This window comes from Heloderma suspectum, chromosome 5 (genome assembly GCF_057233095.1).
Source record: "Heloderma suspectum isolate Gila_16-S chromosome 5, 16-S_ref, whole genome shotgun sequence".
Lineage (NCBI taxonomy): Eukaryota > Metazoa > Chordata > Lepidosauria > Squamata > Helodermatidae > Heloderma > Heloderma suspectum.
Window position 1 is genome coordinate 167,035,911 of NC_139462.1, and position 26,479 is coordinate 167,062,389.

General features: G+C 42.7%; 1 protein-coding gene across 2 annotated transcripts in view; it reads left to right on the plus strand.

The window, feature by feature from the left end:
* The first annotated feature begins 271 nt into the window (after positions 1–271).
* OSBPL10 (oxysterol binding protein like 10) overlaps positions 272–26,479 on the plus strand; it is a 90,941-nt gene continuing 64,733 nt past the window's right edge. The window contains exons 1-3 of one of the 2 annotated variants that reach the window (XM_084858269.1): positions 272–771; positions 20,051–20,226; positions 22,915–22,994. In XM_084858269.1, the coding sequence (XP_084714395.1) occupies positions 428–771; positions 20,051–20,226; positions 22,915–22,994 (600 nt within the window). In that variant the 5' untranslated portion in view covers positions 272–427. The remainder of the gene's footprint in view (positions 772–20,050; positions 20,227–22,914; positions 22,995–26,479) is intronic. The other variant, XM_084858270.1, reaches the window with a different exon arrangement.

Below are 26,479 nucleotides of genomic sequence, written 5' to 3' on the forward strand. Positions count from 1 at the left end.
CCCCCACCCCCCCGCGGCTGGAGGAGCGGGGCGCGAAGGGCGCTCGGCCTGTCCCAGCCGGGGGGGGGGGGGAGTCGCGCGCGGCGGCTCTGTCGCCCTCCCTGCGCTGGCTGCTGCTGCTGCTGCTGCTGCTGCGGGAAGCGAGCGCCGAGGCGGCAGAGATTCATGGCTGCGGCTGGCTGGAGAGGCCGGGCGTGAGGGAGGAGCGGGGACGGGGCGGATCTCTGCGCGCCACGGGGCACAAAGCGCCGCCTCTGCTCGAAGTGCCACCGGCTCGACCAGCGGCCCCGGCGGCGGCGGCCGTGGGTCTCTCCCGGCCCTTCCTCTCTCCCCTCCCCGCGCATGAGCCAGGGATTTCCCAGCCTGCCGGCGGCGGCGCCTGTTGCAGCCGAGGCCGGAGCCGCCGCAAGCCTCCCCTGCGAGCCCCATGGAGAAGGCAGCGGCCGCGGCGCAGAGCGGCAGCGACGCGGTCTCGGCGGCAGGCGGCGGCGGCAGCAACAGCAGCAGCAGCCCCGCCTCGGCCGGCTCCTCTCCTTGCTCCTCCGCCGGTCGGGGGCTCCCGGGCCGGCAAGGAGGAGGAGCGGCGGCGGCAGGGAGACCGGATGGCGGCGGCGGCGGCGGCGGCAGCAGCCCCAGCTCGGCCGCGGCCAGTCCAGGCGGGAGCGGCGGCGGCGGCGGCGTGGCGGGGCTGGCGGCGGGCGGAAGGACGGAGCCGGTGCTCGAGGGGTCCCTGAGCAAATACACCAACCTCCTCCAAGGCTGGCAAAGCAGGTAATGGGGTGTGTGGCTTATCGTGCCGTGGAAACCCCAGTTCTGCCCCGCTTTGGGGTTGAGGGGGAAGGACGTGGGCTGCCCCCCACGCTTCCTCGAGTCCAGCCAACGAGGTGTGGGGCGCGCCGACTACCACGTCCCTCTGCCCCGCGCCTTTTTCTTCCTTTTAACGACGGGCGCTTCCCTTCAGCGCTCCCCACCCGAACGGTTGTGGGACCCTTTCCTCAGCTGCCACACCCATTCCCGCCGCAGTAGGGATTTGGCACGTCCTCTCCTCCCCCCCCCCCCCGTTTCCACCAGCTCTTCTTTCAAACAGGGGCGTTCCGTTCTCGGCCAGGCATCCTCTTCCCGCACTGTCATATAGGTGGATGGCCAATCTGTGGAACTTTCCTTCTTTCTTCAACCACTTCCCCGAGCAACTCTGAGAGATTTCCAGCACTTTTCAGTGCAGGCGTTTTGCACCCCTGGCTGCTTATTAAGGTTCCAAGCGTTGCTACTTCCAGAAAGTGTTCATTGAAGCAGAACCCAACTTTCATTGACTGGATGCATCTTTTGTGTGTGTGTGTGTGTAGGCAGTGGTGCACCTAGGACATCTCAGACTTAATGCTTTTATTGGGGGGGGGGGGCATGGTGGCGGCAGCGGCTTTAGGCTGTCCTGTGTTACTTCAGTTGTGAAGCACATAATTAACATCTCTCCCTCTCCACGGCCGTCATTCCATGCTTTACAACACCATCTACATTCATAATATGTTAGAATGCTTGCCAAACCCTGATTTTTAAACAAACGCTGTGAGCATGCGCAGTTTTGCATATATCATAGAATCGTTGGGACTTTTGCTTCTGCTGCCCTAATGCCTTCATCACCTACTGCGTGGACTTTGGCCCCAGGGTCCATTACTAGTTGCACCACTGTGCGCGCGGATGTGTGGCTGCTCTTCAGCATGCATTCCATATCACACAGCCCAACTCTAGACCTTTTCACATAATGATGAGGGTATGTGCTTCTGCACAAGAGCTTTTGAAACACACGCTTGATGGTTTTCAGTTGTTGGGAAGCTGTTGTGCTCCCACTGCCATAAGCGGGAGGATTCCACTTTCTGAGGCTCTCTGCTGCATGCTGCAAGTTTAATTCTGCATGTGGCAGTCGTATGTTTGATCATCTCAACAAGGACTGATGGCTGTTGTGTGTGAGCTTTTCCCCATGGCCACCATGTGCCCAGTACGTGCAAACTGGCCATGTAAATAGTCTGAAATATCAGGATTGATTAGAGCACATACTGAATATTTAACAGCCCCACTGGCTCACTTTAAAAACTTAGAGGAAACAGTGCAAAATTAACTGATGCACAATATCTTTACTAGCTAGGCCCAACTGAAAGGTCACAAGATAGTGACCAAGCTTTTGAATTCTCATGAGCTCTTCATTCGGGGTGGATGTTAAGCAAAGCAGGGAGTAGGGGAGAGTACTGGAGAGCTTGGAAGCTTGCTCACTATTTTTGGGCATGATAAAGATATTGCCTGCCTGTGGATCTTGGAGTGGGTTTTTAAAAAAATGAACCAACGTGGTTACCTTTGGTTTTTAAGTGCTTTGGAGAAAAAGTGGGCTCCTACCATTGGACTGCTTACTTAAGGGTAACATGGAGATTACAAAACATCTTTGAATGTAGTCTGGAAGTGATTTTGAGTTAATCAAGACCATTACGATGTTTTCATGCTACATTTAGGAGAAAAGAGTTATGTTTTTCCATGTGATCAGAATAAGTTGATGGAATAGATGAAGCAGGAATTCTATTTTTTTAAATGATGCCAAAATATGGAATTGGAATTGTTGTTTGATTGCTACAGATAAGAGAGTGTATATATCAGGCAATATTCTGTTATTTGATTCTCATGTCCAATTATCCCTTATCTTGTAGGATAATACACTCTTAGAAGGCATGTCTTGGTAGTTTCTGTAAATATTGCTTCATCTAGACTCCATATTAGATGGTGGTAGCCAAGACCATATTAACTTAATTTTCCAGACTTGTGTCTGGTCATTATTGGATACTAGTAACAATTTTTAAAAATTGCGCAATATCTTTGCCATTTTGGCAGATGATAATAGGTGGACAGTTCTGTTTGCGTTAGTGTGTTTTTGGATCTTTGCACTGCTGCTTGCTTTTATCTTGCTTTTTAATTTGGCTTTATTCTGTTTTAAACTTCTGTTTTTTATGTTTTGCTATGCTATTGTATTTTATGATTTTAGGTTCATTTTGTGAACCGCCCAGAGGGTTTCAGCTGATAGTCAGTATAGAAATGCGATGAATAAATAATAAATTTAGTGGTAAGATGAATGACTGCTGTTGTGCACAATTTTTCCTACAGATAATACCTTCATGGAAAGAAGGAAGGGAATTTTAAATGTCTTACAGGACAATTGTATACAGATGTACTCAGAAGTCCCACTGAATTTTATGGGGCTTAGTCGCACTTTTTCCTTATCTACCCATTTCCCTTGAATGAATACTGTTGACTACTTTTTGTGTGTGTGTGTGTGTTGCATAGGGATGTGTATTTAAAAACTTGCCCTATACCCACTGGGTGAACAGAAAAAAGTTGTCTCTCATACAAAAAGCTTTGGGGATTGACAGTATTGATTATTTTGGTTTGCATAGCTTCCAAGATACATTATGAGCAACTTGCCCTCTGCAAAGTCACTCTGACTTTAGTAGGCTTGCAGGTGGACACAGCAACTGTGAAAGATATGAGTGTGTATTGTGTCTATGCAGCAGTCTGTCGGGGAATGTAATGCTGATTGCTGCTTTCTTGCTAATCAGAGCTCAACTTCTGGTTTCCTAAGATAATTCACTAAAGTATAAAAACTCTGTATATTCCTTTTTTAACAGTCCAACTTGAATAACTGCTTAAAACAGGAAATTGGCAGTGATATTTACTGATTCAGAGGTAACCTTTTATATTCCTGGCCAGCAACTAATGTTGCTGGAGATACACATTAAGAAAGGGGGTTGTGGGAGCCAAGGCCCTGACCCCACCCTCCTCTGACCTGCTAGCAAGACCTGTTATCATTTCTACTACATTCCTCTTTGTTTCCTGGAAAGGCAGCTTGCGAGGAAGGCAAGACAGTTCCTTTGAGGGGAGTGGATTTGTCCCAGCAGTTTCCAGTTACTTGTCTTTATTCTATATAGTCGTTATATTCTTTACCAGCAGTTTGGGTTTTTGTCCTCATCGTTTTGCTGCAGTTGGTAATAGAAGAAAAGTATTCTACAGATCTTTCACTATAATCTTAAACATAATGATTTTGAAATAGTTAAAACCAATGGACTTTAAACTAAATGCATGCTTTCTTCTGTAATTTTGCAATATCCTTTTTGATACAGGGTTATAGAACTATACATGCTATTCTTAACACAGTGGGCATATCCTAGTCTTATGCATTGGGAGTATGATATCTGCTCTACTATTTTCAGTCCCTTTTTCTGTTACGTTAGAAATTATGATGGACCCAATTCTTTTGGTTTGCTTTTTGCTATGGTTCTGTGATCTCTTTGGTAGGTAGGTACAGGTTTGGGTTTTTTTCGATGTCATTAGTGTATATGTGAAGTTAGATAACCTGTTGTCTAGTGTGCATGGCATTGCAGTTACATTGCATTATCTGATCTTCCATTTTGTTGCCAACCCACTGAGTTTGAAGAGATTAGTGGAGCTACTGTGTCTTGAGTTTTTGTTATCCTGAATACTTTGGTGTTATCTACAAACCTGACTACCTCCCTCTGAATAAATTCAGCTGCACTATTCTGAATACTGATCTTTGTATGGGGCAGTGTTTCCTTGTCCTTTGTGAAAACTGTCTCATTGTTGCTGCTGTTCAAAAATATTTGTACATCACTTTTAAGAGAAAAGCCCTTGAAGTGATTCCTACACTCTAGTTCCTGTCTGAAGCAGTTAAGGTTCTATGACAGTTTTTATACTATGACTACTAAGTTACTTAGGAGCCTTTTGTTCGCTGTATCAAAAGTATTTTGCAAATCCAAGTACCTAGTGTTCTGTAGAGCTTCCCTATTATATGCGTAGGGACACCATTGAAGAACTTCAGTGGTTTAATGAGACAAGACTTTACCTTGCAAAAGCCATGCTGATTCTTGGCAAGGCTTGCTCTATATTCAAGGACCAGTATGTTTTAATCTGCTAGCTTTAATGCTCATCATTAATATACCTGGGCAGAAGTTTACAGGTTTTTAACTTTTGGGTGTTGGTATTATGTTTGCCAGTTTCTAGTCCTAGGCTAAGGAAGTTGATTTGAGAGAGAGAGAGAGAGACTTATTTTCTCTTTTTGTGCCCTCCTGTCAATATTTTTACTAGCATTAATGAAGAATCATTTGTAATTGTAAAAAACCTCTGAAAATCCTATTGACCCTTGATCACTATATTCTGTTGGTTTTGTGAGGCCCTGCAGGCTCTTATTAGAATCCTAGTTTTTTTGGAGTCGGGAGAGGGGAAGTTGCAGAAAGAACATTTTGAAATGTTAAATCATTTTCTACAGCTAAAATAGCATTTATTTTGCTGCTTCTTCCCACATCCCAACCTTGGGCAGGTAAATTATTCCTTGAATTACTCAGTCCTCCAAAGCTGGTGAAAGTGACCTGGTTTGCACATAACACTAACCCATGGTTTATTTAACCCATGGGTTGCTGAATTCTGGGTTGTCGTGATGTGCAAACACAGCCATGCTAACAAACCATGATTTGTTAACCATGAACAACCCAGAAAGAGAACCCATGGTTTGTTGTTGTGTTGTGAACTCTGAATTATTTAAACCATGGGTTGTTGTTACATGTGAAACCAGAACGGTGGATTGTTCATGGGTTGTTTCGCCAGGCTACAGAGGTGGCAGGCAAGAGCCCCCCTCCCCCCAGCTGCTTTACATGTCAGTAATACAATGCCACAAAGGCATTTGGGATACAGGGAAGGAGAGGGCAATGGAGGAGGGAAACAAACAACCTTGGAATTGAGAAAACAAGCCATAGTTTGTTTGTCTGCCAGACAAACCTTGGGTAGGACAACAAACCACGGGTTAAATAAACTACGGGTTAGTGTTATATGCCAACCAAGTCAACCAAGGGCTGGTTTGCATGACATGGTGGGTTATTTGACCCATGATGAGCTGTGGTGCATGTGGCCACCATTTGGAATATGCAGCCCCTGATCATGGTGATTGGGCTTGTGTTTTGTTGTGTGAACCCAGCCATCATGGGTTATTTGAGGGTTAAACGACCCTTGCATAACCCTATTACTAATCAAGGGTTATGCAGAGGTTGTTTAACCCTCCCATAAGCCAGGATGGCCAGGTTTACACAACATGCTGCAACCCCCAATCACCCCAATCAGGGGTTGCATATTCAAAACGTCGAGTGCATGCATCTGGCACACATCACAGATAATTGTGGATGAAATATCTCACACTGAGCCAGCCATATCATGCGAACCAGATCAAGATGTCCTCTGTCAATAATTCTACTTCCCAAAGTAGGAAAACTAAAGGCGATCTTTATTTATTTATTTATTTATTATTAAATGTATTAATCGCCCATCTGGCTGGTCACCCAGCCACTCTGGGCGATGTACAACATACAATAAAAACAGTTTAAAACAATAAAATTCTACAATAAAAACATTTTCTAAAATACCCTAACCCACCCCAAATGCCTGCCTGAACAACCACGTTTTTAATGCACGACAGAAGCTCATTAAAGAGGGGGCATGACGGAGTTCCCTAGGGAGGGAGTTCCACAGAGTGGGGGCCACCACAGAAAAGGCCCTCTCCCTCGTCCCCACCAGTCTAGCTGTCCTGGCTGATGCACTTTACATACATTTTAGTCTCTATGAAATTAGCCTTTACTGCATGTCTCCTGAGAAGTGCGTCCCATTAACTTTGTCATTTGCTGCATATACAGTGGAGCTCTTGACCCTTCCCATTAACAGTAGGTCTCCCATAGCCTTCTTGAAAAGCTGCTTTTGAAACTTGGAGAAGCTTCAAAAGTAGCTTAGGATGCAGTGGTTGGAACTCCTCAAGGGCCAGTATTTACTGATGTTAGTGCAGCATTCTAGGATATTGTTAGCTTGCAGATCCTTGATGGAGTGAATACTTAACTTCCATAGGCATATAAATTATATAATAAAGAAGGGAGCTGATATGAAAATAGTAATGTACTAGGGCTGTTTGCACAACATGATAACCCACCATGGGTTATTTAAGCCATGGTGAGGCTGAAGCATGTGTTGCCACCATTTTGAATATGAAACCCCTGCTTGGGGCCGGCGTGTCATGTGAACCTGGTGAGCATGGGTTATGTGAGGGTTAAATAATCCTCACATAACCCATTATCAGTTTTAGGGTTATGTGAAGGTTGTTAAATCCTCATATAACCCATGCTTGCTTGGTTTGCAGGACATGACTAACTCCAAGTGGGGGGTTACATAGTAACTTCATACCCACGGGAGCTGCGGCATGTTGTGGGTTAAATAACCCATGGTGGATCCATGTGTGTCATCCAAACCTGTTCACTGAGATGCAAGGTGTATTTGAAAGCCTTTTGCTCGCTTCTAGATTTGTGGTAAGTTAGAAACTGTGGTTCTTTTGTAATGCAACATTGTCCTTGTTTTTTTAAAAGTCTCATAAATTTGTAATTTGACATACAATCCAGTTCAGCCTTTTAGGTCCCATTGAATTCAGTGGGAAATAATTAAGCAATACCCAGAGTTCATTGGAGTTATTGATAACCTGTTTGCCCTTAGTATACTCAAAATTTGCATCTCGCTATGATCTGATTATAAATTATCAGCTAGTTTTAAAAGAGGGGAATCCTTATGGCAGCTACTCTGTATAAATTAATGACTGTTATTTTGAACTATTAATCTTTTGGCACAGTGCTGGAATTAAAAGAGCTGGATAGAATATCTGCTTTTATTTGGACTGCCAGCCAGGTAAGCAAAACTTGAATGCAGGGAAAAAAAACTTAAATTTAAATGTAAGCAGGACTTCCTTTAGGAATATGATTATTCTGATCCCTAAAATTGCTGTTGTAAGAAGCTATGGTATGAAGCCACACAAGTCACCATAATGTGAAGTCATACTTAAAACTAAAATACTTGACAGCTAGTAAAAGCATTCTGATTTATGCTCTTGGTATTCAAGACATACTTACCTTGGCATGTTTAGACAGAAAAAATTGTCTTTTTTGGTCTAAACATGCATAGGATTGTGCCCTTAGTCTTAATTCCCAATGCCAATGTATTAATAATGGAGGAAATACTTAAATTATGAGCAGGAGGTGAAGAATCTGTTTTGTCTATATTGATAAGAATCTGGAATAGTATGATTTATTGTGCCCTTACCCTTATGTGAAGGGTTAGTAACAAATTATACTATCCATACTTCCTCATATCTATGGAGTGTATTTACAGAGAACTGATGAGCTGTCTTAATGTCTCTGGATGTGTGTGTGTGTGTAGGTTTATATGTTCAACACGCACTGCAGAGATTTACTAGATCTTCTCCCATATAGGATTTGCTTTATTTCAGTTGAGTTAGATTTAAGTATAGTAATAGTTGTTGACAGGGTAATGCTGCTACCCCTCTGGAAATTAAGACATAATATTGTTACTGACAAAGAAGAATAAAATTGTAACTACTTGGTAACAGCAGTTTGCTACGCATCAGTAAGAGGCTGAGAAATTGGCCTACAAACTTACTTATTAGCTCCTTTTCTCAGAGATTTTGATTCCAGAGATTCTTGGCTCAACACCAACTATTTGCAGCTTATTTCCTATTCTCTAAAGAGAATAGTGGGATATGTTAGGAGATCAAATGAATACCTGTGAGGTGCTTGGCTATTAAAGTGTTAAATCCTGTAGATAAAGCCAACTTAAACCTAGCTCATACTCTGTGCTTGCCACAGGTCAGACCCAAGAAGCAGCATTTATGCCAAGTCAACAAAACAATCATTTTGTGAAAAATGGTGAATGAATAATTGAACATAATAAGCGTTCCCGAATGTAAAGTGGATGCATTTTTATCCTAGGTGGTGGTACATAGAGGCAAACGTGCCGGTTTGTAGGACATAAACTCTTGAATGCTCTCAGCCTCCTATTCCCTCACTCATTCTTACATACAGCACCATGAGTCTGCATGGTGCCTTTATAGAATTCAATAGCTACAAAAGAGGCAGCAGATTCCTGCCCAAGGAACTTAGTGGCTGGGTTCAGACAACACAGTAACCCACACTCAAGGGTTAAATGTGGGTTATCACTGAACTGTGGGTTGTTGTTGAAATGTGGGTTATCATTTTGTCTGAACACAGCTGCAATAACCATGGTTTAACCATGAGCAACCCACGGTTCACAACACAACAATAAACCATAGGTTTTTTCATGGGTTGTTCATGCTTAACAAACCACGTTTTATTAATGCAGCTGGGTTCAGACAACACGATGACCCATGTTTCAACAACAGCCCACGCTTCAACGACAACCCACACTCAACCCATACTCAACCCTTGAATATGAGTTATCGTGTTGTCTGAACCCAGTCACACTCTAAAGTAGATAATGGGCAGGTTCGCACATCACGATAAGCCATGATGTGAAAATAAGCCATGGTTGATTGGTTGTTCAATTGCTAGCCCATGGTACTCCTGTCAGATGATCAGGTGCTATGCAGCTTGCTGTGACTTGTTTCCCCTTTAGTCCTCCTGCCTGCTTCCATCATGTATTCCATAGGCCTTTGTGGCACAACCTCAGCAGCCTACTCTGCAAATGAGCACAGATTCACTCATTCATGGTGAAGAAGGTTTTTTGTAGGGTTCTTTTTAATTTTCAGGGAGATTTGCGCAAATTTAACTTTAATATTTTTTCGGGGAGATTTCTGTAAATTCATTAAAGTGTAGTCATTACTACAAATAAGTGCAGTAGTTACTGCAAATGTGTGCAAATTTCCTGGAAAGTTTTTTTTTTTAAGTTAAATCTCCCTGAAGGATAAAAAAAGAGATGTTACTATCTAGGGAGGTGACAAAGTGGAGGAGTAAATTGGCAAGTGTCATGTATTGGAGGAGAGGCAAATGGGGAGGGAAGTGGCACTAGTGAATTTGCAAGGAGTGACCAGGCTTTTTGTTGCTCTTGCCAGGCAGCTCTGTAGCCCTTTCTGACAAGCTATGCATAAGCCACTCTGCCAGGTTTGCATCTCATGTCAAGCCACTCTGAAATCATTCCACCCTGAACAATTCAGCCATGGGTTCTCAGGGTGGCTTGGGCTTGGTTAACAAATCATCCTGAGGAAATTGTGCTGGGTTCAGATGTCAGATGTATCATCCATCTCGCTGCCCAACAGTCTCCTTGCCTTGAGGTAGCAGGGGTGGTCTCAGGTGTGGTAGTGGCAGCCCCCCCCCCAGGTTGGTTGTCCTGAGGATCTTTAACCCCCATGTGGAGGCCCCTTATCCTGTTTGGCTCAGGATTTCATGGCCTCCATAATGACCATGGGCCTGCTTCAGTTAATACCTGCTCCAACCCATGTAGCAGGACACATGCTGCCATTTGCTACACAGGAGGATGGTGATCTGGAGGAGGGGCACGGGGGAGTTTGAAATAACTCAGTTGTCATGAACAGATCCCTTCCTGATAGAGTTTAGGCTTACTGGGACTCTTTAACTCTTCAGGGGTGGAGGATCAGTTAGGATGGTCTGCCCTTAGGGACACTATTGCTCCTGAGCACCTTCTCCAGTTGGTCAGAGTCCAACCACCCTGGTTTTCTGAAGATCTGAAGGGAGAGAGATGCCTGGGGAGACAGTAATGTTCAAGGAAGACTTGGGCTGAGTCCAACCAAACACAAGATAGGGCAGCAAGAATGTTAACAGGGACTGGCCAACTAGATCACACTACGCCAGTACTTTTCCAACTGCACTGGCTGCCAGTCCATTTCTCGGCCCAATTCAAAGTACTGGCATTAATAATGGCTTAGGGCCAGGTTCTCTGAAGGACCGCCTCCTCCCATATGTGTCTGCCCGGACCTTAAGATCATCCTCAGCAGTCCTTCTAGTTGAGCCCCTGCCAAAGAAAATGAGGCAGGTGGCTACCAGGAAGAGGGCCTTTTCTGCTGTGGCACCCTGGCTGTGGAATGAACTCCCTAGCGAGGTTTGCCTGGCACCTACGTTGTACTCCTTCAGGCACCAGGTGAAGACCTTTTTATTCTCCCGTATTTTAGCTTCCTAGTCTTTTAGCTTTGGTGTTTTAAATCTGTATTTTAAATCTCTACATTGCTGCTAGGTTTTATTCTGGTTGTACTGTTATATTGTGGTTTTAATGCTTTCATATTTTATATTGTTTTATGCTGCGCTTTGTGGCTTTCATTGTTGTGAACCGCCCAGAGAGCTTCGGCTATTGGGTGGTATAGAAATAAATAAATAAATAAATAAATAAATAAATACGGATAGAGCAAATTTTAGACCCTATTCTGCGGCAGTGATGGTGAATAAATCTCACTTTCCCACTGCCTTTTCATCAGCTCAGTGTTGGCCAGTGGACCTGTTCCATGAAGGGATTATTACATCTGAATCCCAAGGATGGAGAGAAGGAACCTAGATTGGCCCGCTGTGATGGATTTGCTAAACCTGCCAATAAAATTATGTTGCATCTGCTCCAACTTGGACTCCACGTTTAGAGCAGAGTCCAGGGATGTGCCTTTGGTATCTGCATCTGTTTGTTCTGTTTTGATGGATAGCTTCCAGCTCATTCAACGTGAAGATGGGGACAAGTTGTTTGGAGGTCTGAGGTTATCCACATGCTTGCTTGACCCTTGTCCTTTCTGGCTTGTGAAGGGGGCCAGGAGAAGCTTGGCTTGGATAGATGGTTGCAGTTGTGTCCACCTTCCCTTTACCATGTGTTTTGAAAGAAGCAATGATTAGACATCTGCTGGAAAAATAATAATAATTAGACCCCCCAGTTAAAGATAACTACTGGCCTGTCTCTAATTTGCCATTCTTGAGCTAGGTACTTGAGTGAGTAGTGGTGGCTTAACTCCAGGCTTTTTTGGATGACACTGATTACTTGGCTCCTTTCCAGTCTGAATTCAGGTCTGGCTTTGTAACTGAAATGGCTTTGGTCATTTTGGTGGACACTCTGCCCTGAGAAGTGGACAGGGGAAGCATGTCATTGTTCTACTGGACAACTCAGCAGCTTTCAATGCCATCAGCCATGGTATCCTTCTGGAGGATCTTTTGGAGATGGGACTTGAGAGCATTGTTCTATGGTGGTCCCAGTCTTACCCAGCAGGTAGATCCCAGAAAGTGATGCTGGGGGACTGTTGTTGAGCCCAATGACTTTTGACTTTTCGGGTTCTGCAGGTTTTTTGGAGGGCTCTGCATATACAGTCAGGGCCAGAAATATTGGAACAAGGATAACTGTTTTGGCAGTTAGCCTCTATACACCACAACATTGAAGCTGAAAGGAAACACACCCAGATGGGAGCGAAGTTGGGACTTTCAGCTGTAATTCAAGGGGTGTGACAAAAGTGGGGCACTTTTGAAGGACAGCCAGTGGCATACACCCTCCCCCCCCCCATCGTTGGTGGCTCATAAGTAATGGAACAAACCAACATCATTTCAAACTTAAGGATCGCCTTTAATACCTGGATGAAAATCCTTTGCAGTCAATGACTGCCTGAAGTCTGGAACCCATGAACATGACCAAATGCTGAGTTTCCTCCCTCAAGATGCTTTGCCAGGCCTTTACTGCAGGCAGCTACCTTCAGCCGCTGCTTGTTTGTGGGTCTTTCTGCCTTCAGTCTTGTCTTCAGTAAGTGAAAAGCATGCTCTATTGGGTTGAGATCAGGTGACTGACTTGGCCATTGAAGAACATCCCACTTCTTTGTCTGGAGAAACCCTTGGGTAGCTTTTGCTGTATGTTTTGTGTCCATATGCAATATGAAGCGGCGTCCTATCAGTGTGGCAGCATTCGGCTGAATCTGAGCAGAAAGTACAGCCCTATATACTTCAGAATTCATCCTGCTGCTTTTATCAGCAGTCAGGTCATCAATAAACAGCAGTGACCCGGTTCCATTGGCAGCCATACATGCCCATGCTGTAACACTGCCTCCACCATGTTTGACAGATGATGTGGTATGCTTTGGATCATGAGCTGTTCCTTTCCTTCTCTATACTTTTCTCTTCCCATCATTTGGGTACAAGTTAATCTTGGTTTCATCAGTCCAAAGAATCTTATTCCAGAACTGGGCAGGCTTTTTTAGGTGTCTGCTGGCAAAGGCTAATCTGGCCTGTCTGTTCTTGAGCATTACCAGTGGTTTGCACCTTGTTGTGAAGTCTCTGTATTTACATTCATAAAGCCGTCTCTTGACTGTAGATGTTGACAATGACATGCCTACCTCCTCAAGAGCATTCTTGACCTGGCTAGATGTTGTGAAAGGGTTCCTCTTCACCATGAGCAGCATTCAGTGGTCATCCACTTTAGTTGTCTTCCATGGTCTTCCAGGCCTTTTGCTGTTGCTGAGCTTGCCAGTTCATTCCTTCTTTTTCAGGATGTTCCAAACTGTTGTGTTGGCCACTCCCGATGTTTTTGCTATCTCTCTGGTGCGTTTATGTTTTTTCCTCAGCCAAATGATGGCCTCCTTCACTTGCATTGGACACCTGTTTGGACCTCATGTTGGGAGTTCCAGTGAACAGCTACCAAATGCAAATGTAACACTCAGAACCACCTCCAGGCCTTTTATTTGCTTGATTGGTCATGGGGCACCCAGGAAACAGGCCACACCTGGCCGTGCAGCTTGGTTGTCAGCCATTCATTCCATTACTTATGAGCCACCAACGATGGGAGTGTGTGTATGCCACTGGCTGTCCTTCCTGAAATGTTAGTGCCCCACTTTTGTCACACCCCTTGAATTACAGCTGAAAGTCCTGACTTCGCTCCCATCTGGGTGTGTGTCCTTTCAACTTCAATGTGGTGGTGTACAGAGGCCAACTGCCAAAACAGTTATCCTCGTTCCAATATTTCTGGCCCTGACTGTAGCAGCAATCTATTTGAAATTGCTGGTGGAGGGTGACTGGTGGTTTGGAGCTGGGTGTCATCAATAAGCAGATGATGGGCAGCTTTTTCTCTTCTTCTAATGCCAAGGAAGCCATGGGAGTCTTGAACCATTGTTTGGGTGTAATGATAGTTGGAAGTACTTCTGGTCAGTAGGAAAGCTGCTCTGGACTTGGAGATACAGCCTGTGCTGGATGGAGTTGCACTCCCCTTGAAGGATCAGGTCTGTAATTTGGGAGTGCTCCTTGAGGCCGGATGACAGCTGTAACCAGGAGTGCCTTTGGTTAAGTTTGGCTTGTGGATCAACTGTGCCTTTTCTTGGATCATCTGTTCACTGTCACTCATGCCCTGAATGCAGTCACTTTGGCCTTCTGCAATGTGCTCTACATAGGGTTGCCCTTGAGGAAACTCCCAACTGGTGCAAATGCTGGAGCCAGAGTGGTTTCTGATGTTTGCTTTTCAGAACATCAGTTCTTTTTGATTTGCACTGGCTTCCAATTCATTTCCAGGCATAATTAAATGTGCTGGATATTGCCTATGAAGTCCAGAGTGGCTTTGGACCAGGTTGTCTGAAGGACCTCCTCCTCTCACATGAAACTGCTTGTGTGCTATATTCAATATATGAGGACCTGTTCTTTATTTCACCATTTTCGGAGGTACAGATGGTGGGGACATGGAGAGTGGGCCTGCTCGGTGGGACACCCAGATTGTGGAACTCCTTCCTGAAATACATGCTGTTGACCCCCTCTCCTATGAGTTTTTGGAGGGTAGCAAAGGTTATTTTATTCTTCCATACTTTTTAAACATCCTGCTGTGGCAATACATTTTTAAACTCTCCCAGTTGAGTTATGCCCTGTTGTACTGCTGTTTCTTTTTAGCGATTTAACTGATATACTCCTTCTTACTATGTTTTTAATCTGGAAGCTGACTTGGGGGTTGAAAGGTGGGGTTGAAATCTTGTAAAATAAAAACAAACAAATGTTTGATAGGAGCAAGGAATCTTTATAATCTGAAGCTAAGCTAATGACAGAGCCCTCATTCAATTTTGCCCATTAGGAAGGTTTAATATCCTTAGGTTTGCTTGACTCTGGTTCCTACCATCTTGTCTCTATTTCCTCAGTCAGACTTTATTTAGCATCTTAACGTATGGAAATGATGGTCTTTGAACATGATTCAGCGTGATAGTGTTGAATCAGGCCAATTCTTGCAATGTGGCCAACTCTGTTCTTTTGTTTAGTTCAGCAATTGAGAGCTTGTTTGTTTATGGTATGGTTTATAGAAAGATAATATGGCTCTGAGTTGGCCTTGGTTTTTATTTTTGCAATTAGAAACGATGACTATTATGACTAAATCAGGCTATGACATTAGGCAAGTGTGGGAGGTGTCACAGATGGCTTCCTGCTTAAATATAAAGCAACCAGCCTGGGACTGTGTTTTGGGACGGTGCCTTCCAAGTGAGCAGCAAAACCAGTTGGCTGGGGCTAAATATAAAGCTAGTAGTGTGAAACGCCGGTTCGAAGAATGCAGGGACCTTGCAGACGGTAGCTTTGTTGTGCAATGGATTTGCAGTTGTTAGGTGTTTTTTATTTAATGGGGTCAAAATCCCTCTTCCCCCAGCTAGCATGTCTGTTGCAGAGAAATCTTAGTTTCCCATCATAGAAATAATTTAACATTGCGGAATCCTTTTTTGACTGATCGCCTTATCTATTGGAGGCACAACTGTGCCTCCAATAATAACTGTTGATGCTAGGAAAAGCAGTGCAGCTTCTCTTATAGCTAACATTTCATTGCTTTTGGGAATGATGCATGGCATGTGACTGTACAAGTATCATTATGAGCACCCATTGGCCAGTGCCATCACTGCTGATAAGCTGCTCCCCCTCAAGTACCTTTTTTTAAAAATAAAAAAAGTCTGACTTTAGAGGTGGAGTGCCTTCCTTCCCACTGTATCAGTCCAGTGGGGGCACTTATGTAACCTTTTCACAAATACACCAGCAAAACATCATTAAGGTTCCCCTGCAGCTAGGGTATCCCCCCTTATCTGTTGTGTGAGAACAGGATATTGCACTAGCATTAACTGTTGCTTTAATGTTGTTTTTACATTGCTCCTAACAAGAAGGAATCTGAAACCAGGGTTTGTTCTTGGCTTATGATTCCTGGCTTGTTTGAAGGCGATAAGCCAGGAATCCCAGTTCGGATGTAATGCTAAGCTTTTCTTTGCTGGTGACTTCCTGGTTAGTTTAGCTGGTCCTGCTGGCATGAGAAGCCAAGTGGGAGAGATTGGGCAGCATGTTTGAGTATGTTTGCTCATTATTGATAAACCAGAAGGCTTATTGCAGTGAAACCAGCCCTATATCTTCATTCTTATTTATAGCAAGTTTGCATTGGTAACCAAGAGTGCCCTCCATACATAAAATAAGAATACCAAATATATGTAAGGGTACCCTGTGACTCCATGGCTCAGAAGTCTGATCATGCTGGGATTTTACTGAAGTTGGGATTTTTTTTGGAAACAAAGTAGGACTTCATTTAAACAAATGTGCTCTGTGTAGAGATGGGTATAAGGATATTTTAGCCATTTAGTGTTAGTGGATTTGTTGCTTCCTCAGCCATTCTCTAATTACTTTATATATATATTCTGGTATAATATGTAGCACAGTAACTTAAAATTATTGGATTTAATGGGTGTATTTTTTTTTTTAACAGAAAATAGCCTTGGGGCTATCTGTCCATGGAAGTTAATGTTTTTCCTTCGTAACATTGAAAATTTGCTGGTGTCTGGCAGTAATTCTTGCTGAGGCAGAGTGTTGCTAAAATGCAGGGTGAACTGTGAAGGTCTGGGAAGAAGGGGGACACCAGTATGACCTCAATACAGAACTGTGCTGACTCAAGATGGTTTACTTAATATGCATATCCTATTCACAATAGTAACAGTAGACATAACAGAATTTTAAGTGCCAAAAATTTCAGTCACTCACTTAAAATGTGCAACTTTCTGGCAATTTACTGTTAAAAATATTACTACTAGAACTTACGCTGTGTATGTATTTTATTAAGCAACAAGTCAGTTAAGGTAGGATTGTCTATTGCAAAGCAAACTATGTAGGATGTTGTCAAATATAATGTGGGGAAAACATTTTCTGCTAGTTGCTTTATTAATTTTTTGAAATTGAAGTGTTAATGTGTCATTGAATAACGTGGGCCCTGTGGACTTCTGTCTTAGACTGCGAGTCTGGTTTTGCATATTTTATTTCAAAGGCTAACAGTCAGTAACAAATAATGTACAAAGGTTTGGTAATCAGTAGTGTTCTTGCACAGGCAAAAGCACATGATGTTCAGTGCAATTTGCTGCTTCTGTCGCTATTATGGATCATTTAAATAGCACAGTACTTGCAAGGTGGCTTACTGTCTCTGTTGTGTTTGTCCTGTTATATGAGAAAGGTAACATTCCAGTTTTACATATGAGGAACTGAAATGGAGAGGCAATATGCATTTTTTTAAACTGAACCTTCTAGCAAAGTCTGGGTTATAACATTATGCACAAACAGAAAATATATTTAGGCCTTTTATTTGAACCACAAAGAATAAAGAGCATGAACTTTAATATTATATAGTGTTCAAAATATGTGGGGCAAAGTTTCATGCCTATATTTAAACTATCTCTTCACTCTTGGGGTTTATGGATTAAAAAGCTGCATTGATGAGGAGTTCTAAAATCCTTATAATGTAATACCTTTAGGCCAACTCACGCTCACTGGGTTCGCACAACACGACAACCCCCAAGCGGGGGTTGCATATGCAGTTTGGTGCCTCTGGGTACCACAGCTCATTGTTGGTTAAATAACCCATGACAAGCCACAGTGTGTCATCCGAACCCGGTTAGAGTCTTAAGAAGATATGAAGGAGGAGGGTTTGCAGACATTCAACTTGGGCTCTGCCAGGTGATATGATGGTTAATGTTTTAGTGCTCACGGGGAACAAGAAAGTAGGAACTAGAAAATAGCAGATAACTGCAGAACATCCCAGGCTCAATCCCTGGCATTGCAAGGTGAAGTGATCAGGTAGCAGGTACTGTGAAAGACCTCTGCCTCAGAACAAAGAGAGCCACTGTTAGTGGGCTAGATGGGGAACTAGTCTGACGTGTAAAACAGCTTCTTACATTCTTAATATGCATTGAAGAGGCACTGGTGATGATGACCACAGCCATCTGCTTCCTTACCGAGAAGGAGAATATGGAGAAGGAGAATATGGAATACGGTGATAAGGAACAAGACCACAGTTCACAAGTATCTATGGCTGGGGTTCCCAAAGTGGTGCCCATGAGCACCATTATGCCTGCAAACACTTCCCTTGGCACCTGCTAGGGACCGAACCCCTCCTGATTTTTAAATGATTTTTTAAACTGGGAGGCTGGCATGCATACTCACTTCACAAAGTGCCATCTTTGTTTCTAAGAATGCCTTGGGGCCCCGCATTGACCCCAGAGGGATTCTTAGAAATAAAAATGGTGGGTGGCTGCAGCTTAGTGCTTTGTCTTGAAGCATGCCCAGCAGCCCAGAAAGTACCTTGGGGGTAGCAGGGAAGTGTTTTAGCCTATGCTGTGTGTGTGTGTGTGTGGGGGGGGGGGGGGGCTGCCTTTTTTTTAATGTGGTGTCCGTTAGCTGGTTTGTTTGTGGAGTGTGTGATTTGTGTGTGAGTGTGTAGTGTGGATAAGTGTTATGCCTGTGTGTTTCTCTGATCATCACCTTCTCTGAAATGGGCATTTTGTTATACTTTGTGGGAGCAAATATTTGATTTGGCATTTGTGGCTCAGACCCGTCCCCCTTTGCCTTGTACTCAGTTACTTGTCTGTGAGCCTCCTCACTTTGCCTTCTGTGCAATGGATCTTGGAGCAGAAAACAGTGAGTTCAAAAGAGTGGTTTTGTGTTTGGGAGTTCTGTCTTATACTATGTCAGGGTCTCCTCTGTATATAGGTTTTACACAAGAAATATAGGCTAAGGTAAAACCTTTGTTTTTAACTATAAAACTGTGATCAAAGGATTCTTATTTGAATATTACCTCCTTTGGAATCCATTTACTTCCAATTAATATGGTTATGAGTGAAGGGAAGTCACTTTAAAACAACACAAAAACACCTTTTGCAGCCCAGTGTTTTTGCAGGTTCAAACTGTATTTGGCATCTAGTTTTGAAAAGTTAGGAGTGGAGATAAAAAGGCTGGATCCATACCAAGTTAATCACACTTAGCTCCCATAAAAATCAGTAGGATGTTTGATTTCAGACCTGTCTCATTCATTCCAGTGAGAACTCATTGTGAATAACGTTCACCCCATTGTCTGATCGCTTCAGCTGGAATACTGAGAGATTAAAATACCTTGAGAAATGAAGCTTCTCTAATAAATAAGCCCATTTGTGGTAATGGAGTCCTCATTACACTTCTGCTTTATTTTTAATTGGCAGGGGAAAGGGCTGACTTGGTTTTATTTGTCAATTAATTTTGAATTTCGTACATTTAGCTCCTGGCATTTTGCCTCCATCTAAAAGTATTTGTGTATAAGTAGCTTCATCATAACCTGTGTAGTATCTTACGAGTTTTCAGTGTAGTGGAACTGTTTTCATTTGTGGGGAGGGTTTTTTTTTTTTTAATTTCAATATTCAGATCCCTTGTAACATCAGGGCTAGACTTCTACTGAGGAAGGAACAATGAAGACCTGCCATCCACCAACTGCAATGCTCTCTAGGCTCAATTCAGCGTGTTGGTTTTCACATATAAAGCCCTTTCATGGCCTCAACATAAACATGCCATCTCCCATATGAATTCAACTTGCCCATCCTTTAATATCAGTAGGAGGTGTCCCTCCTGCCCCTTCCCTTGTTACATTTAAAAGTGAAAAGTATGAAATAATTGAGCAGGATTAGTTTTGTCTTGTTTGGTGGAACTATAGGGAAGTAATGTAATATATTTCACAAATTGATTATGTTATTGAAGAACTTTCTGCTTTTCGATCTGCTTCTAAGAGTTACTGAACAATTGTAGATGTGGAACCTGGCAACAACAGTACAGATGGGTACTATGTATGCAGGAAATGGTCCTAGGATATTTTCCCCATATTAAACATTTCAACTTCTTGAGGTTCTGCATAGCAAATTAGATTATATACATCGTTGTGTTTTTTCTCTCTTTTTCATTTACAGGTACTTCATGCTGGATTTTGAGACTGGAATTCTACAATATTTTGTGAATGAACAAAGTAAAAACCAGAAGCCACGAGGGGTGTTGTCCTTAGCTGGGGCCGTAGTTTCCCTCAGTGATGAAGCTCCAAACATGTTGATGGTATACTCTGCTAATGGAGAAATGTATAAACTGAGAGGTACAATAATCTGTTCCCAGGGCTTTTTTTAAAAATTTAAATCTTATTTAAACTTGCCTTTCCTATCATTTGCATTTTCCAGTTGCACTTCACTTAACTATGGCAGTTTTTTTTGTTAGTTTGGATAAGGTAAAACTTTATTACATAGTGGTTGAAATCTGTGAAATAGCATTCTTGGGGTTGAAATGTTCTGGGGCTGTGCCAGGCAGTCTGATTCACATTAGACCCAATTTATGAAAAGGGAAGTTTACACTCTCATAATCTGAAAAGGGGTCTGCCAGTGGTAGTCCTATTTCTCAGAGTCAAGCTGGGGAGAGGCCAGGAGATAGTTTTAATGGCTTAAATCCAACGTCACACAAGCAGACATACCCTTTCTCTCCTCCCAAATGTGGTCCAGAGAATTTGGGGACCCCCTGAGCAGTTTTGGGGGGTGCATGGGGAGCTGCAGAGGAGAGTGGGAAATAGTTCCACTGGTTATTCCCATTCCACTGGCAAATGGTCAGGTTGGAAACAACTCAGTATATCCAATGGATGGAAATAGGTGAAGGGCACACATACTGGATGTTCTGGAATGGAACAATCTTCTGTCTTCTTCCCCCTACCCCAAGTGTAGAAAAAAAGTAGAAAAAGAGCCCTGCTGGATCAGGCCAGAGGCCTGTTTAGTCCAGCATCCTGTTTTTCACAGTGGTCAACTAGATGCCCCTGGGAAGCCCACAAGCAAGACCTGAGGGCAGAAGCTATCTTCTACTGTTGGTCTGCAGCAACTGGTATTTATTCTGAACCTGAAGATAGCATATAGCAAACACTGATAGCTATATCCTCCATGGATTTTCCAATACATAATTGTGAAGGCAGAATTTCCAAAAAAATCTCCAAAATTTACCTCATGTCTTATATCATACATCATCCCAAATACACAGGATGGAATTTTTCCTGCTAGTGGGTCTATCTGCCAAAACACCAAAAGGAAATGGCTCCAATTCATGCCTCTTGTACTACCCCACTGGTTTCCTGATCACCCATTTAACACAGGCTTCCTGCCTACATGAGGACTGATGTGCTTCAAGTGTAGCACCTCAAATTCCACGTCAAGGATAGCTACTCTCACCTGATTCAAGTGTATAGCCATCATGGGTGGTAGCCAGTGAACTCCTACTGATGGGATGGTGTCTGTGGAACAGGGAGGGGGTGATCCCTCTTTCCCCTGCAGGCCCCCTGTGCCCACAAAACCTGCTCTAGGCATTGCAGAGGGGAGGGGAAAGTTCCATTGCGCGAGTGGAAGTCAGCTTGCACAATGTTGGATTTCACCCAATGACTGGTAACCATGGTTAGCTTTATTAACCATGAATTTGCCTAATATATAAAATCTGAGGATGTTAGGTGACAGCCATCATTGCGTAAGTGGAGTGCTCGTGGGGTGAGACTCCCCCTTCCTCCCCTCCCCCACACTCTTTCCAAATCTGCACTGGAGCAGATTTGAAGGGGTTAGAAGTGGGGATGGGAAAACTGTTCCCTGAGTGGTGTTCTGCTGGCAGACAGACAGCCATTGGATACCACCCATTATTTGCTTCTGTTGTTGTATCTTTTTTAAGGAAATATTTATGATTATATCAGTGACTTAATATTAAAATCTTGAAATAAAATGAGCCCTTGTAATAGATTCAAATTCCTTCAAGGATGAATTTAGTGTACTAATGGGGATGGGAACATCATGATATTTCTCCTTCTATAGAAGAATTCTGTGGTTAGTACAGTATGATGTATTGCTATTCTGAATTATTGTTTTGTAATGATGCTCAGTAACCAATCTGCGGAACAAGATAAAAACTAGTTGCTTTTAAAATAGATGTTATCACATAACAAGTTTGTGTGGGGAAAACACATGTAGGTTTTATTCCTCACTTAAATTTTACAGCAAAAAAACACACATTTCAAATAAATGCAACAATATATATATCCTGGTCCAGCCTTCTAGAACCTGATGTCCTCTAGATGTGTGGACTACAACTCCCTTCATCCCCAGGCACCATAGCCATGGGAGTTGTAGTCCACGCATCTGGAGGACACCAGGCTGGGGAAAGCTGTCCTAGTCAACTAGCATTTTAATAAACCCTGCACTACATGTTATCATTATACTGCCATTATTAAAATATTGTTTTGACTTAATGTTGTTCATATTCTGAATTAGTACATTGGCTTTAGATAGATTCATCTTTTATTTTACAACTGCCCTACTGAGGTTCAAATGAAGTCTTTCAGGACTGAAAAAGGTATACCCCAAGAAAGTCTGTTGATTTAACTAAGTGCCAGTTTAGGCAATTATCAGAACCATGTGATAGGTTTCCCTGAACTGTATCATTTCTTGTTGTAGACATGTTTGCTTCCACATGGAAAAACAACTCCCTGCACATATTGGTTGATCATTATTTGTTTAAATCATAGGAAAAAAATTAACGTCATGTGCTATCTGCTAAAATATCTATCTGCTAAAATATCTATCTGCTAAAATAGCTATCTGCTAAAATACCTCAAATTAAAATACAAGAATTATCAAAATGCCAGAAAGTCTGTTTTAGTATGGCAAACTTGGGATCAGGGAGCCTTCATAGCAGCAAAGTGCAAATTTTTTTTAAAAAGGAATAAATTAAATTACAGATTATTTGTGTGTGTGTGTGTGTGTATTTCTAGCTGGTGATACAAAGGAGAGACAGTACTGGGTGACTCAGCTCCGATCTTGTGCCAAGTACCACACGGAAAGTAATTTGAAGGTAAATAATTATAGGACAGGAAATAGCATTCTTGCATGTCATTTGGAGTAAGTGAAGGTTATAACTAGAAATGTTAATCCAATAAAAGCAGCATTAAACTTTTCAGTTGGAGTTCTTCCATTATTCTCTCCTTTCAAATACAGCAGAATAGTTGTCAAATACAACCTATTTGCCAAGGTTTAGAACATAGCAAAATGAGTAGGATTTTCATGTGTTGCTAACTGTTGGCAACTGTTAAGAGGGAAATAAACCGGTAGCAGGAAAGGGGGAGTTTTAAAGGGAATATACATGGAACTTGACTGTTTCATATAACTTCATAAGAAACCTGGGCTGGAATGACAGTGTTCTCTTTCGGAAAAAGTCTGTTAAATGTAAGAGAGAATTATGTTGCTTCTAAATTTGCCATTGGAAACCATTTGGTTGTTTATAAAATGATATTGTGATATTTTTGCTACTTTTAGCTGCAGCTTGATTAGTTCAGGTCCCTGCTGTGTCTGTTATTAAATGTTTTTAATTTTCTACAGAATCTCTTAAAATACTGAAGTGTTGCAGTGTAGGGAGAGACTTTTATGCTGCGATCTTATACCCACTAGAGATGTGAAGGCCTGTTAAACCCCATTTTTCTTCCAATGATTTTCCTTTGGTTTTTGTCCCCTAGGCCTCCACATCTCTAAGCCACTCTGAGCCCAGTGGGACTTTTCTGAGTATATAGGTATAGGATTGCACTGTTGAGGTACTGTCATGTTTGGGCAGAGGAGGACAAGAATTTCATAGAGCAGGTAATAAGAAACAGAATCTTACATTATTTTCCTTCAGTTTAAGCTTGATTGCTTAAATAGCAACTTGCCATTTTGTGTTTTAAAAGATTTGCTCCAACAAGTGATTAAGCAACAAAGATCCAAATTGCATAACTTCTTTTGAGAATGCAAAAATGGAACAAGCGCCCATGTCATTCGGGATGTGATGGGGCGTAGAAGCCCTTGGGTCCATCCTGACATGTGCCCTGTTTTGCATTACATATCAGAGATTGTGGGAGAGCAATGGGAAGGATCCATTCAGATTGGGAGCAATGCACAGAGGCCTCGGATAAGGGTTTGCATCCCTGTGCTTGTTGCAGCAGTTTCCAGGAATTTTGGGAACTTTGGAAAATATAGCTCATTTCTGATTGCTTTTTAACCATATCTTTTGGAGGTACGAAGGTATGTTCTTCATAATAGCGAAAGAAATTTCCCAAAGATAAACATAGCATGTAAGGCGTAGGATTTGGTAATGATAAAGCATATATGCAACATCTGCAGCAGGATTAGGCAGAGTTTGACTTTCTTCCCTTCTGTTAAAATCAGTTATTGCCCTGGCCTATTTGATAGAGTCAGGATAAGTGTGAATACAAAGGGGGGGGGGTTATATTCTAGCTCATTTGGAAACACAGAAAAACGAATTAAAAATGTATTAAAATATCTCAATTTTCCTCTAACTTCATTTAATATGAACCCATTACTATCCACCGTGGAGTCTTGATGTTTTCTTCAAGAGAAAGGAATTAGCCACAAAACATGTAACGTGATCTATTCAAAGAGTTCCGTTACTAATGTTCAGGATGCAAAGCTCTCTTCTTAAAATAAACAAATATACATTTCTGGTAAATTGAGAGATGGTGCCAATTTCTGTGTAGGGGTAAAACAAAAGAGTTCTTGAGCATAGCATGAGACATTTCAATAGATTTTTTTCACATTCTGTTACTAAATCATAGTAGGTTATTGGCTTTGGAATAAATGGCTTATGCTGGTATTCAGTCTAAACATACTCACTTAGCTGGGATCCTTTACACGTGCATCTCCTGTAATGTTGAAGAATAACCTTGTTATAAGACCGTACAAAATTCCTACTCAGTGTATGTAGTAGGGCATTTCTATCCACGAATGCCTTGCATTAGACTTGGCATTTGTGCACATCAAATCTAATACTTTTCTGGAAACAGTTACTAAATTTCTTAACATAAGAGATCAGGGGTATTGGTTGCCATTTAGGTTCCAATGAATGAATGAGATACCTAGAATAGATTAAAAACACATACCCTCTCCTTGCTGGAACAACTGTTATTGAAAATAAAAAAAAAATATTGCTGTCTATTTGGTTGTCTGTGGAAACACGTCTCTCAGACAAATATTTTACAGTGGTTTTTGTGGTTTGCAAGGGGTACTTTTCCTAGCTGCAGTTAGAGGTCTTGGAAATAGTTATTGGTAGATGGTTAAGGCCATATAGGCTCAATTTGAAGATAACATCAAAGCATAGGTTGCACTAAACCATGGCTTAGGATTTCAAACATACAGGCAAGTCATGGTGTAGCTTGTTGAGTGAAGCCCCGCCCTTAAGCTACATTGTGTGTTGGCTCTCCATCAGTCTCCAGATGTTATCCCAAACCTCTGTGTCTTCTTGCCTGACTGATGGCAAAGTGTCACCGTGTGTGCAAGCTGAGGACTCGCTTGTTAACTTTCAGGCAGCTCTCACTGTTGTGGATCATGCAGCACATTCCTGCCTTAGCATTTCCTAATACAAATGAGATGTATATATATTTTTCAGGTGTGTAACCTGCTGTATTCCAAATTTTCAAGGCAGGTTATAGAATTTCCATAGTTTTTACATGTACATGTGAAACAAGATTTTCAAATCCCTATGCAAACCACTTCCACAGTAAACTACCTCCCCAATACTTCGTCTCTCACACATCTACCCTCTTTCATTTTAAATATTTCCCCCCATCACTCCCCTGCTCCTGTTTCTTGCCACCCTCCTGGGGGAAGTTACCTTTCTGTCTCAGCCCACATCTCCTTTTCCCTAGCTCATACCCTCCACTGTTTTATTGGGATGGCTAGCACTGTTGGCAAAACTCTTTCAAATGCTAGCCTCTGAAATACCAACCATTCAGTCCTCCCCCTCACCACAGTAACAACCACTAGAAGTCATAAAGTTCTCAGCCACTAGTAATTAGTTCCAGCAAGTTCCTTTAGCCCAGCCTTTCTCAACCTGATGCCCTCCAGATGTGTTGGACTACAATCCCTACCATCTCCATCCAGGTGGGAGGTGATGGGAGTTGTAGTCCAACACATCTTGAGGGCGCCAGTTTGATGAAGAAGGCTGCCCTAGTTTCACACATAGGGCAGCCCCCCTGCAAATGTGTTCCCAGACCCTCGGCTCGCCTGGGAGCAAGACAAATCATTGTGCTGCAACCCCACCTCAACCTTGCTCTTCCAATAACTAAAATATCTTCCCCACATTCCACTCTTACTGAAGAGAGATTAGTTAGAGATTACTTAGAATGTTCTACATTTGACCAGGCAGTCCTTCAAATGTCCGGTGCGGCCCTGAAGCACCATTCTTGGGCAGCTGTCCCTGGAGCCAGTGGTTTTTCTGCAGTTCCATGGCAGTTGAGGGAGGGGAGGAGGGAGCTACCTCAGCTAGAACCACGGGGAGCTGGATGGTAATTG